The sequence below is a fragment of the Giraffa tippelskirchi genome, chromosome 6 (genome assembly GCF_054371585.1).
Source record: "Giraffa tippelskirchi isolate mGirTip1 chromosome 6, T2T-mGirTip1v1.2.pri, whole genome shotgun sequence".
Classification (NCBI taxonomy): domain Eukaryota; kingdom Metazoa; phylum Chordata; class Mammalia; order Artiodactyla; family Giraffidae; genus Giraffa; species Giraffa tippelskirchi.
Genome location: NC_137280.1, coordinates 117,124,230 through 117,136,231, shown reverse-complemented (window position 1 = coordinate 117,136,231; position 12,002 = coordinate 117,124,230). Strand labels below are relative to the sequence as shown.

General features: G+C 59.4%; 2 protein-coding genes and 2 non-coding genes across 5 annotated transcripts; 2 read left to right on the top strand and 2 right to left on the bottom strand.

Moving 5' to 3' along the window:
* Positions 1-578: 578 nt before the first annotated feature.
* On the top strand, positions 579-3,618 carry GAMT (guanidinoacetate N-methyltransferase). Its single transcript, XM_081502511.1, has 6 exons — positions 579-832; positions 1,841-1,986; positions 2,078-2,141; positions 2,437-2,504; positions 2,703-2,813; positions 3,277-3,618. Exons 1-6 carry the CDS (start codon positions 652-654, stop codon positions 3,415-3,417), a joined length of 711 nt encoding a protein of 236 aa, XP_081358637.1. The 5' UTR covers positions 579-651; the 3' UTR covers positions 3,418-3,618.
* A 421-nt stretch (positions 3,619-4,039) lies between these two features.
* On the bottom strand, positions 4,040-10,354 carry NDUFS7 (NADH:ubiquinone oxidoreductase core subunit S7). Of its 2 annotated transcripts, none has more exons than XM_081502513.1 (8): positions 9,957-10,354; positions 8,270-8,303; positions 7,302-7,370; positions 6,795-6,912; positions 5,378-5,557; positions 5,247-5,293; positions 4,685-4,773; positions 4,040-4,203 (listed from the first exon to the last, which is right to left on the bottom strand). In XM_081502513.1, exons 1-8 carry the CDS (start codon positions 9,970-9,972, stop codon positions 4,106-4,108), a joined length of 651 nt encoding a protein of 216 aa, XP_081358639.1. In that variant the 5' UTR covers positions 9,973-10,354; the 3' UTR covers positions 4,040-4,105. The 2 variants fall into 2 exon arrangements, with proteins under 2 accessions (XP_081358639.1, XP_081358640.1); XM_081502514.1 differs by having other exon boundaries at positions 7,302-7,345.
* Positions 10,239-10,312, bottom strand: TRNAN-GUU (transfer RNA asparagine (anticodon GUU)). The gene has a single exon. It is a non-coding gene; the product is annotated as a tRNA-Asn (tRNA).
* Positions 10,355-10,445: 91 nt separating the features above from the next.
* TRNAF-GAA (transfer RNA phenylalanine (anticodon GAA)) lies at positions 10,446-10,518 on the top strand. Its single transcript has one exon. It is a non-coding gene; the product is annotated as a tRNA-Phe (tRNA).
* Positions 10,519-12,002: the final 1,484 nt, after the last annotated feature.

Genomic DNA, 12,002 nt, shown 5'->3' with positions numbered 1-12,002 from the left:
CAGGGAGGTCTGGCGTGCTGCAGCTCATGGGGTCGCAAAGAGTCGGACATGACTGAGAGACTGAACTGAACTAGTGGTCCAGTGGTTGGGACTGGGTGGCGCTTTCACTGCGCATCCCAGTTTCAATCCTTGGTCAGGGAAATAAGATCCCATAAGCCATGTGGCACGCCCAAAACTAAAAATTAAATAAGATAAAAATGACGAGGATAGAAGAAGCCACTGCAACACTTCTGAAGGATGAGTAATTGTAAACACTTTAAAGCACTTCCAACCCTGCCTGGAAAATCCTTAGACCTTCACACTCCAGCAAGGAGGGGGATGTTGATGCGGTCGGTGGTGACAGATGAGGAAACTGAGGCAGGAAAGCGACAGGGTGAGTACCCCGAGGGCTCCAGTGCCTGGTCTACCCGCCAGGCGCTGGAGGTCTAGCGAGGAGGGACAGTCGAGGGGATCCGGGACCTAGAGAGGGCCGCCTTTTCCACCACGGCCACTAGAGGCCGCTCGTGCCGCCGCGCAATGAGCTCGCGCCCCGTGCCCTGGGCCGCCCGTCCCGCCCACCACCCGCCCCGCCCCGCCCCCTGCCCAGAAGGCCCTGCAGGGACGCGGCCGTGCCCCTCCGGAGCTTTCAGGGTGCGTGGTCTATCCTGCAGCATGAGCGCCCCCGCCGCGACCCCTATCTTCGCGCCCGGCGAGAACTGCAGCCCCGCGTGGCGGGCTGCGCCCGCGGCCTACGACGCGTCGGATACACACCTGCAGATCCTGGGCAAGCCGGTGATGGAGCGCTGGGAGACCCCCTACATGCACGCGCTGGCTGCCGCCGCCGCCTCCAGAGGTAGCCCGGCCCGGCGAGCGGGGCCGACCGAGGCCAGCCCGCTCTCCGGCGACGCGGCGGAGTCTCTGTGCGCCTTCTTTCCTCGCCCGGAATGTAGGGCCGCTCACGAGGGCAGAGGGGTTGTCCTGGGGGCCCTGCGGGCGCCTCGAGTACCAGGAACACCCTCTCCAGGAGCACTGACGCCCCGACTCGGGGATGGGGGTGAATCGGGGGATGGGTCCTCAGACGCGGAGCTCAGCCTCCAGCCCCCGCCCCCCCACCTCCACCCCGCGCGAGGTCGAGGTCGGGGAATGGCAGCCTGGCAAGGTGCTGCCCAAGCCCACGTGGGGATTTCTCCTGCCTAGGAGTCGCGGGAGGCCCGCCTCAGCTAAGAATAGCTCCGGGAAAGCTGAGGCCGGGAGACAGCTGTCAGAGGTGGCCCTGCACCAGGTGTCAGAGCCCGTGGGGTGCTGAGGGCTCCCCACGACCCCAGAGGCTGTGCGTGCCACCTCTGGGCCTCTGTGTTCCCATCTACCAAATGGGCACTGCCAGCGTCCCTGCCTAGTTAGGGCGTTCCTCTCTGCCTCTGTCTTTGACCCAAAGGGGATCAATCCCCCCCCCCCCCCCCGTCTGTTCCAGGCCTGGGCCTTGAATCCTGGTTCTTCCTTGTCCTTTGTTGACTTCTCTGTTGCAGGGCTGGGGACTGCCCAAATCGGCAGATAAGCGCCCTCAGTGTAAACAGCCTGGGCCAGGGCTCAAAGTCCAGGGTCTGACCTGCTCCCTGGCCTGGCCAGCCCAGTAGCTGTTGTCCGTGGCCTCCCTAGCAGGCCACCCTCCCTGGCTACTGGCCCAGGCCCACGCTGTTCCCTCTCAGAGCTGCTGTGTTCTGTCCCACCTCTGCTCTACTGTGCCGCCCAGTCCTTGTGGCAAATGTTTCTCCCCGCCAAAGCCCTGCCCCTGTGCCCCCTCCTCCAGGTAGTCTCACCAGCCCCACCCAGTGGGTAACACCTGGGCTCTCTGTCTGCCTAGGGGGCCGGGTGCTAGAAGTGGGCTTCGGCATGGCCATCGCAGCCACAAAGGTGCAGGAGGCTCCCATCGAGGAGCACTGGATCATCGAGTGCAACGAGGGCGTCTTCCAGCGGCTCCAGGATTGGGCCCTCCAGCAGCCACACAAGGTGCCTGTCTCTGCCCCTGCCCCCTCCCTCATAACAGATGGGAGTTCTGGGCCCCCTCTGACCTAGCCTTCCTTTTCTCCTCTGCTCCAAGGTGGTTCCCTTGAAAGGCCTGTGGGAGGAGGTGGCACCCACCCTGCCAGACAGTCACTTTGATGGTGAGGGGCCCTGAAAGCTGGGGCGGGGCGGGGAGGGCTCTGCTGGGCCTGCCAGCCCCTCTGCCTGCTTATGAAGTCTTGACGTTTCACTGGGGCACAGAGCCAAGAGGCAGGCACAGACAGATGCACGTCCAGGAGCCTGGCACGCAGGTGCGTGTACACCTCCTGAAGGACGGAAGAGACATAATGCGTAGAAGTGGCTGTGGCACTTGGGGCCTCCCCGAGGCTCCCACTGGCAGCCCTGCCCGGTGAAGCTGCCCCCCCCCAACCATGGGACTTCCATCCTCCCACGCAGGGATCCTGTACGATACGTACCCACTGTCAGAGGAGACCTGGCACACTCACCAGTTCAACTTCATTCGGGTAGGGCCACTGATGGTAGAACATGGGCTACCAGCCCCAGGATGGAGAGCCAGCCCCGTAGGGGGCACCTGCTGTCCATGCCAGGGGTCACCTCTCCTTCCACTATTCCCCTGACCTGCCAGGAGGTGGGAGGTCTGCTGGGAACACCTCTGCCCACTCTCACATCCCTTCCTGACCACTGTTCACCCCCACCCCCAGGACCATGCTTTCCGCCTGCTAAAGCCAGGCGGTGTCCTCACCTACTGTAACCTCACCTCCTGGGGGGAGCTGATGAAGACCAAGTATTCGGACATCACCACCATGTTTGAGGTGCCCCACCCCATCCCAGGCAGTGACTCTGGGTGGGGAGGCAGCTGTGATCTGGGGAGGGTCCCTGGCTTCCGCTGGCCCTAGGGGCTGATCTCCTCCGTGGACTCTGAGCACCCACCTGTACATCAGGAGAGGTCAGTCTCTCCAGCTTGACATCTGGTGGCTCCCCCATGCCCTGGGGATACAGGGTTGCAGCCCAGAGTCCCCGCACCCCTCCCTCTGCCCTCCTGCACCCAGGCTTCGTCTTCATTGGTCTGGCCACCTTTGTCTTGGGCCTTTGCCCACTTGGTTTCCTCTATCTGCGAGGACGTACTAGGCAATACTCCCTGACAGCCTGGAAATGGTGTTTGAACACCTGGAGACACACCCACACTCAGGCCTCCGACCCCACCTAGCCCCCACAGTACTTGGCAGAGGGGTGGGCTGCAGAGCGTCACCACTCCCCCCCACTCCCCGTGGCCAGGAGACGCAGGTGCCGGCCCTGCTGGAGGCGGGTTTCCGGCGGGATAACATCCGCACGCAGGTCTTGGAGCTCATCCCGCCAGCCGACTGCCGCTACTACGCCTTCCCGCGGATGATCACGCCCCTGGTCACCAAGCACTGAGCCCAAGGGCCAGCTGCCCACGCTGCCTGGGGGCCCTGGGTTTTGGGAACCCCTACCCCTACTCAGTGCCTTTGTGACCGGAATTGAGGGCTCCAGCCCTCAGCCCTGGTCCAGACCCACGCCAGCCTCCCTGCCCCTCTCTGCCAGAGGACCTGGGGATGAAATAAACGCTAACGCTGGTCTGGCTCATCAGCAGTGGGACACAAGTGTGTGTTTGCTTTTACTTTTCCTGCCTCTCCAAAGAATGGTAAAAGGAAAGAAATCTGCTACAAGGGCTTCCAAGGAGCCAGTGGCCATTCCTCGCCAGTTTCTGATCTCCCATCCCGCCCTCGGCAGACACTGACAATCAATCACCGATGGCCTGTCCCGCCCTCCCGCTGGTGGGCACCTGGGGTCCTCAGAAGAGGCGGAACTAGGTCAGGGCCACACAGGGTGGCAGCCCCAAGATCTAGACCCTCTGGTCCCACCCAGTCAGGCTGCACCTCAATTCTCCCGTCATCCTGTTTCCTCTGACTCGACGCCCTCCTGGGGCCTCAGCTTCCCCCCTACACGAGAGCAAGACCCCGCCCTCCCCGCAGGCCCCCAGACCCGGCCCACAGAGCACGCTGGGCGGGAGCGCAAGGAGGGTTGATGGGATTTATTGACCGCCTCTTGGGGGGACGATGCACAGGGCGGCTGGGCGCCGGCACTACCTGCGGTACCAGATCCGCAACCTCTTTTCCCGTTTGATCTTCTTCTGCAGCTGCAGAATGCCGTAGAGCAGGGCCTCGGCTGTAGGGGGGCAGCCTGCGGGGGAGCGGTGCCTCAAGCTCCTGACCCCTCCACCCAACACCAGTTGGGATGGGGGTGGGGGTGAGCAGGTGGGCGGGGCCACCCTCAGGGTCCAGGCCCGCCTGCCAGACTGAATGAACCCAGGACTGACCTCCAGGCCAAGATGTGGGTGGGGGAAGGCCCAGAGGGTGAGCCGCCCTGTCCACGGCCCTCACCCCACATGACCTGGCTCGGGACCCAGGAGACAAGTGTGGGCGGTCTGCTGACACCCAGGCCACACTGCCCCGCCCCCCGGGACCCTTGCAAAGAGGTGGGGGCCGACTGGAGCAAGCTGAATCCGGGTAAAGTCAAAGACCTACAGCTGGGGACACCTTCCAGGGACAAAGGAGGAAAAGGCTAGGGTGTCACTCTTCCAAGACCCTAGTCTGCTCATGCTTTACAGGGCTAGCCCTTTCAGTGGGGGAGAGGGGGTTCTGTGCACCCGGTGGGGGCTCACCTGGGACGTAGATGTCCACTGGAACAATGCGGTCGCAGCCCCGCACCACCGAGTAGGAGTAGTGGTAGTAGCCACCTCCGTTGGCGCAGCTGGGGGAGCAGATTGGGGCTGTGAGGGCCTTTCCTACCACCCTGGCCACCTCTCTCCCCCCTCACGGCCCCCAACCCACACCTCCTCCATAGATATGATGGGTGTACAACACTGTAAATGCGCCAAAACCCACGGAATAGTACGCTTTGAAAGGGTGAATTTTATAGTACGTGAATTCCACCTCCACCAAGAAATTAGATGACTAAACAGCCTTTAATGGCATGGAGAAATAGGAGCTGGCCAGATGAGGAGAAGGCTGCAGCCCCGCCAGAGCAGGACGTCCCTCCGATGGTCCTACCGCGGACACAGACAGGAATTGGACAGGCTGCTGGGGTGGGGGCACAACTGTCACAGGACAGAAGGGGACATTCTGGACGACCCCAGTCAAAAGGCAGCAAAGAAAGGAGACAGGAGAGAGGCCAGTGTGTCACTGGCATGTCTGTCACCTGGCCCTGCCCCGCTAGGCACTCACCTCCCCATGGATACAACATAGCGGGGCTCCGGCATCTGGTCGTAGACCTGGAAGAGACAGGGGTCTGTGTGCGGCTCAAGGCTGGGGGGTAGGGGACGGAGAGTAAGGGTGAGGCTTGGGGCTGGGCCCACCTTGCGGAGCGCAGGGGCCATCTTGTTGGTGAGTGTCCCAGCCACGATCATCACATCGGACTGGCGCGGGCTGGCACGGAAGACCACACCAAAGCGGTCCATGTCATAGCGGGGCGCTGCCATGTGCATCATCTCCACGGCACAGCAGGCCAGGCCGAAGGTCATGGGCCACAGAGAGCTCTGCAGGGCAGGGTGGGTGGCTAGTGAGCAGACTGAGGGGCCCACCATGTTTAAAGAAATCGGGTAATTTCACAAAGAAAAATCCAGATGCCTAGCCTTTCTTCAAAGATGACACCTTAGCCCACAGTGACTACATGACCTCCGGACCCCCAAGGCATTCTGGATGCTGGTCACCAGCCTGAGCATGCTGCCCCAGCCCAGGACTGCCTGCCAGGAGGGCAAAGTGAGTTTGGCCAGTGGGTCCATGCTTCCCAGTAGCCACGTTACCAAAAAGAAAAACAAACGAAAAAGCCCTAAAACCAACTGCAAATAGTTTTAATGATACAGTGCACACAACCCCAGTCTCCCCTAAATCTGGCCTCCAATATGGCACATGCTGCTCTGGGCGCCCAGTGATCACACCTGGCACAGATCTAGAGCCTGCGACTAAGCCCCTGCAGGGCCTTGTTCCCAGCAGTGCCTGAACTCAAAGGGCCAATTCTGCCAGGAAGCCCTCCTGGATGCACCCTGACTTCCCTCTGACTTGTGATGTCTGATTCCCACCACCCCCCCCCCGCGCCCCCTAGCTGTTCTCTCCGCTTGTCTGTGTCCATTCTGGGATCTGACCAAGGTCCCTGCTGCCCTGCAGATGTGCTAATTCAGGTGACAGGGCTTGGACCACCCAGAGGGCAAGGGCAGCCCAACATGGCAGGGCACCCGAGCGGTGCTCACAGTGGCCGACTCCACAGTGCCTGGCCACAGTGACATGGCCACCCTGGAGCTGCGGGTCTGGAGGGACGCTCACTGCAGCCCTGCTGGTCACACATGGACATTGTACAGCACCATCAATGGGGGCCTGTTCCCCAGCAGGGCGCCCTGGGGGCACTGAAAGGAGCCCCTGTCCTAGGGCAGAGGACGTGTGTCCTGAGGGAGACACAGATGAGCACGAGGATACCCAGACTATCCCAAGGCCAACACAGGGGGTGGTGTGGAAGTTAGGATATCTGCTGGGAAGGAGCTACTGTTTTCATTGCCCATTTCCAGTTAAAACCATGGGTTTTACATTAAAAGAGAAAAGAGAGGAACACAAGACAGAAGGAGGACAGGAAGGAGGTGGGTCATCCTCTCTGGGGGGTGGCAGGGGGAAGGGCAGAGATCCTGAGAATCAGAGCCTCAGGTCTCCACACAGAGGGGCCTGGCCAGCTCCGTGGCCACTTGGCAGCAGGGGCCTGAGGGACAGAGACAGGGAGGGCCTCACCCGGCGCGCCCAGTTGATGAGGTCATCCAGCTTGGCCACCACATACTCGCCCCGGCTGCTGGGAAGTGCGGCAAGTTTGGGGACCACGGCTCTGGCCTGGGATGCGGCAGGCTGGGTGCTGGGCACAGACATATGGCATGGAGAGGCGTCAGCAAGGCAGGCGCCCCCTCTGCCCCCACCTACTGCCCAGGCCTGGGGCAGGACATGCTTTGCTGCAGCCCCAGTGGGACCTTGTCCTCTCAGGGACTCGGTCTCCTCATCTGGAAAACGGGTTTGGCTGACACACTCCGTCAGGAAGCTCCTGGTCTGGACATGTGCAGCCATCAGCCCGGATGTGCAGGAGGGGGCTGGGCAGGACTCTGAGGTCAGGGACCCCTGGCACTGCCCCACTGGGTGGTGGGAGGGCCCCAGGGTTGTCATGGGCCACTGCCTTGCAGGCGGGGGCAGTGAGGGGGTGGGGGGGACTGGGGGAAGCTGGGGGATAGCTCCCAGGAAGGCCAGCCTCACCTGCTTGGGCTGTCAGCAGCCATGCTCGAATGGACCCCACGCACCTGCAGAGCGGCACCCATGCCAGAGCTGTCAGGAGATGGACCACACATGACAGGGAACCCAGGGAGCCTGCTGACAGGGTCACCCCAGGACCAGCATGGGGGGACCGACCAGGGGCCAAATCTAGCCCTCCGCCTGTTTTTGTAAATTAAGTTTTACTGACACACAGCCATGCCCATTCAGTTTCTTGGTGGCTCTGGCTGTTTTTAAAGACCCAGAGCCGAAAACGTCCACTATCTGGCCCTTTGCGGAAACAAATCTGCTGATCCCTGGTCTAGAGTGCCTGCTCTGCATCTGAAATTTTCCTTGTTTTCCCATTTTCCCTTTGCTTTGCATTATCTATTTTACTCCTAGGGGAAAAGCCAATCAAAATAAAATCATCCCAAATCCACTCTGTCCTCAGAGCCCCCAACTCCCCTCCATTAAGACGACACTCCCCTGGGGTTTGGGGGAGAATGGATACATGTCTATATATGACCGAGTCTCTTCACTGTTCACTGGAACTATCACAACATTGTTAATCGGCTGCAACCCAAAACAAAATGCTTTTGGTTTAGAAAAAAAAAAAAAGAAGACCCTCCCCTGAGATCTGCTGTGTCCCTGAAAGCTCGGGGCTGGGGCTGGATTTCTGGGCTTTGTTTGCACCAAGGGCCTGGCGGCCACCTGCATTCCCATCCCAAGGAGGCCCGCACAAGGGTGCTGCCTGAGCAAATGCACCAGAAGCCTTCCAGTGCCAGGTAATGGCTGAGTTGAGGGCACGAGGGCAGGCAGACACGGGCCCGGAGGCCAGGTGGCCCCCGACCTGGCGCTGCAGGAGGGCCCTCCTGAGTCTGAGGCACCCTAATGACCCCGTCTAAGCCCCTCCCGGCCAGGGCCTCACTGCTATGGGTAGAGGGTCAGGATCAGAGCCGAAGGCAGGCACTTACCACACAGCAATGATCGGGCGGAGCAGGCGGGGAGCTGCAAAGAGAACCACAGGGTGGAGGCAGTGAGCTGAGGCAGCATCAGAGGCCACACCGGCCGGAAGCGTCCAGCCAGGCATTTGCCTACCAGGACCTAGCACCCCCCCCCTCTCACCCTCAGTCTATCCAGACTCCATTTAACAAATGTTTGGTACAGAGCAATCTTTCAGGGGACTTCCCTGGTGGTTGAGGGGTCAGGACTTCCGTGCTTCCATGCAAGAGGCCCGGGTTTGATCCCTGGTCGGGGAACTAAGATTCTGCAAACTGTGAGGTACAGCCAAAAAAAGGCCATCTTTCAGAATATGAAGCAGACACCAGAGAGTGTCCAGTGTCATTCCCCTGTTTCCAATGACACAGTCCAAACTGGAGGCCAGTGCTCCTTTCCTCAGGCACATCAGTGTCCCACCTGCCTCAGGGCCATGCACTTGCCGTGCTCTCTGCCTGGAGCACCCGGCCCTTCTTGTGGGACGGGTTTCAGCTCAACTGCCTGGGTCTACACTAGCTTCCTAGGCCCTCCTGATGCTGTCACATCCACATGTTCTTGTGTGGTGCCTGCCTGCCCCAGATGCGAGGGCCTCCCTGGCTTCCCTTAGTGTCTATCATGGCCTTGACTCAGACTGACAAGTGTGTGTCAAGTCAACATATCCACAGACTTCAGCGAGGCTCCAGGCCCTGGGCTGGGAGTTCCGGAGTCCCAGAGGCTGGGCAACTCCAGACTCCTGGGTGAGCTGCCTCTCTCTCAGCCTCAGCCCCCCAACTTGACCTTAGGGCTTTGGGTAAGCTCACAGCAAGGGAAATGCCCTTCACCTCCAAGGTGAGGGAATTCTAACCTCTGGTCCAGACTTAGCAAGAGGCTGCTGGTAAGGATTCAGAAGGCCGGCAAACTTGCACGGGAAGGAAAAATACCCATTTTATGGTCACCCACGTCTTACTAAAAATTTGGCCTTTCCTTAAAATCTGAGTATAGCCAAAACTACAGCAGTGCCAAAACTACAGCAGTATTAGCAGGACGCAGGTATTTCACCAACAGAAAAGACAGTGGTTTCCTAACTACGCCACAGAGACTGCTGCCAACCCTGTGTAAAGGAACGTGCCCATTCCATTCTTTCAAGGACACAGCAGTTGGCAGACCCGCCACTAGACCCTGGCCTTCCAGGCATGACTAATGAATCACCCGGACTGCGAACAGATCCCTGGTTCCCAGACAGTATCTTGACAGTTGTCAGTATACCCACTTTCCTTTACAATCCTGGGAATCCATCCTATGCAATTAATCGCTAATCGGAGGAGGAAAGGGCCCGGAGCAGCCAGGGTTAGGACGCCTGCTCAGCGGGTGATCGACCCCTTCCCAGCGTGGCAGGCTGCCCTGGGTCGCGTTCCGGCCCTCCCAGGCCGAATGACCTCCAGGGGTCCCAGCCTCTCTCTGGGCCTCACTTTTCACCCTGTCAGGGGTGTACCCAACGGCGCCGCCTCCTCCCGGGAATTTCAGGGGCAGCATCCTGGGCCAAATGTGGGCCCCGTCTGCCCCCACCTGGAATTCCTCCCAAAGATGGCAGCCTGCATCACCCTCGGCTTTCGCTTGCCCGAGCGGCTGGGGGTAAAGTCTCCAGGAGCGGCCCAAGCCCCGACCCCGCCGCCCCGACCTGCTCACCCGCCAGCGCCGCCATCTTGGCCTCGGCCTTCAGACAACCTCTACGGTCCGTCCTCTGTAGCGCTCCGGATTTCCCGGGCCGTCGCCCAAAGCGGCTCGGCTGGTGCGGAAAGACCGGAACTCGGGTGGGGACGTTCCGCCTCTGTGGACGCCCCACTGCCGCGCGACTCCGGACACCCCACGCGGAAATAGAAGAACACAGAAGTTCGCGCGGAGCGTCTTGGCAAAAGGAAGAGGGTAGCCCACTCTCTTCTTACCCGGGGAAGCAAAAAGCACGAGCCCCGTCCCTGGGTGGGCTCGAACCACCAACCTTTCGGTTAACAGCCGAACGCGCTAACCGATTGCGCCACAGAGACAGCGTTGCGGCTGAGTTGCAGGCGCGACCCTACGAGGCATGCGCGGCCCGCATGGGCGGCCCGAGCTACGTCTGTGTGCGAGCCGCACAGAGAGGGGCGGAGTCGGGAGACGAGTGCGACCTCCTGGTATCCTGCCGAAATAGCTCAGTTGGGAGAGCGTTAGACTGAAGATCTAAAGGTCCCTGGTTCGACCCCGGGTTTCGGCAAGGGTTTTGGCGCTGCCAGCATCAGCCTTCTCTTTGACTCAGAGCTGATCCAGCTGCTCCCAGCTCGTTTACCAAGAATGTGTGGATGTTGACATTGGCTTATGCCAACGCGGGAGGGCTTGAATTGAAAAAGGCCTCAAACCCGACACCCCCCCCCACGCCCCGTCCCGCCAATCCCCAAAACTGTGATTCCAGCCCCAAAGCACCGCCTCCTCCCACTTCGATTTCCAATGTATTTTAAGTGGTAGGATTAGAACGAATGCTAATTGTAAAAAGAAACACTGCTGAACACCAAGAGCGGCAAAGGGGAGTTTGCAAAAACACCTTTGTCTCCGATGTGTGTGTGTGTGTTTTTAAAGTTAAGTATTTATATTTGGCTTCATTGAGTCTGCTGCTGCACAGGCTTTTCTGTGTTTTCGCAGAGCGGGACAGTAGTTGTGTCGCAGGGGCTTAGTTTCTCTGAGGCATGTGGGATCTTCCCGACCAGGGATCCAACCCATGACTCCTGCATTGGCAGGCAGACTCTATCTACCTCTGGACTGCCAGGGAAGTCCCTTCTATGTGATTTAATTGTGACAATCCTGTGCGGCACCTGTTCTACCCATTTTACATATAGGGAAACTGACGCTCAAACGGGGAACTCAGGTGAGCAGCAGGGCTCCTCCTGGCGAGCAGGGACCAGCCCAGGGGTGTCGGAGAGCCTGGCGATCGAGGTCCGGGCAGGGGCAGGGGCAGGTGGGCTGTGGCCGCCGTCACCATCCATCTCCAGCACATGCAGGAGTAAAGAGCGGGTGGGGCCGAGGGGAACCCTACAAGTCCTCAGTTCCCACGACTGGCCAGGCTGTGGAGCTGGATTTTTGTTTTTTAAATTTAAATAAACCCAAAGAAGTTAATTAATTAAAAAAAAAAAATGAAGACCCAGCACAGCCAAAAATAAGTAAAAAAAAATTTTTTTAAGGTAGTGGTGGTGGGGTGAGGCTTCTCTGGTGGCTCAGTGGTAAAGAATCCACCTGTCAATGCAGGTGTTACAGGTTCAATCCCTGGTCCAGGAAGATCCCACATGCCCTGGAGCAACTAAGCCCTTGAGCCTGTGTTCTAGCACCCAAGAGCCACAACTACTGAGCCAGGGGGCCCTAGAGCCTGTGCTCAGCAGCAAGAGAAGTCACTGCAGTGATAAGACCACACACTGCAATTAGAGAATAGTCCCTGCTCCTGAAACTAGAGAAAAGCACACACAGCAAAGACCCAGCACAGCCATAAATAAATAAACTGTTGATTCAGAGAAAAGTTGTGAACATAGTACAGAGCTTGCTATGCTCAACACCCAGTGTCCCCTATTGCTAATATCTTACACTCAGGTCCACGACTCAGGAATCAATGTGGATATATCGCCAACATGATCATGTCACGGCTTTTTTAGGCTCCTGTTTTCTCCTCACGTCCTAGTCCCGTGAGCCAGGCACCTGAGCCGAGCCCCTAGCCCC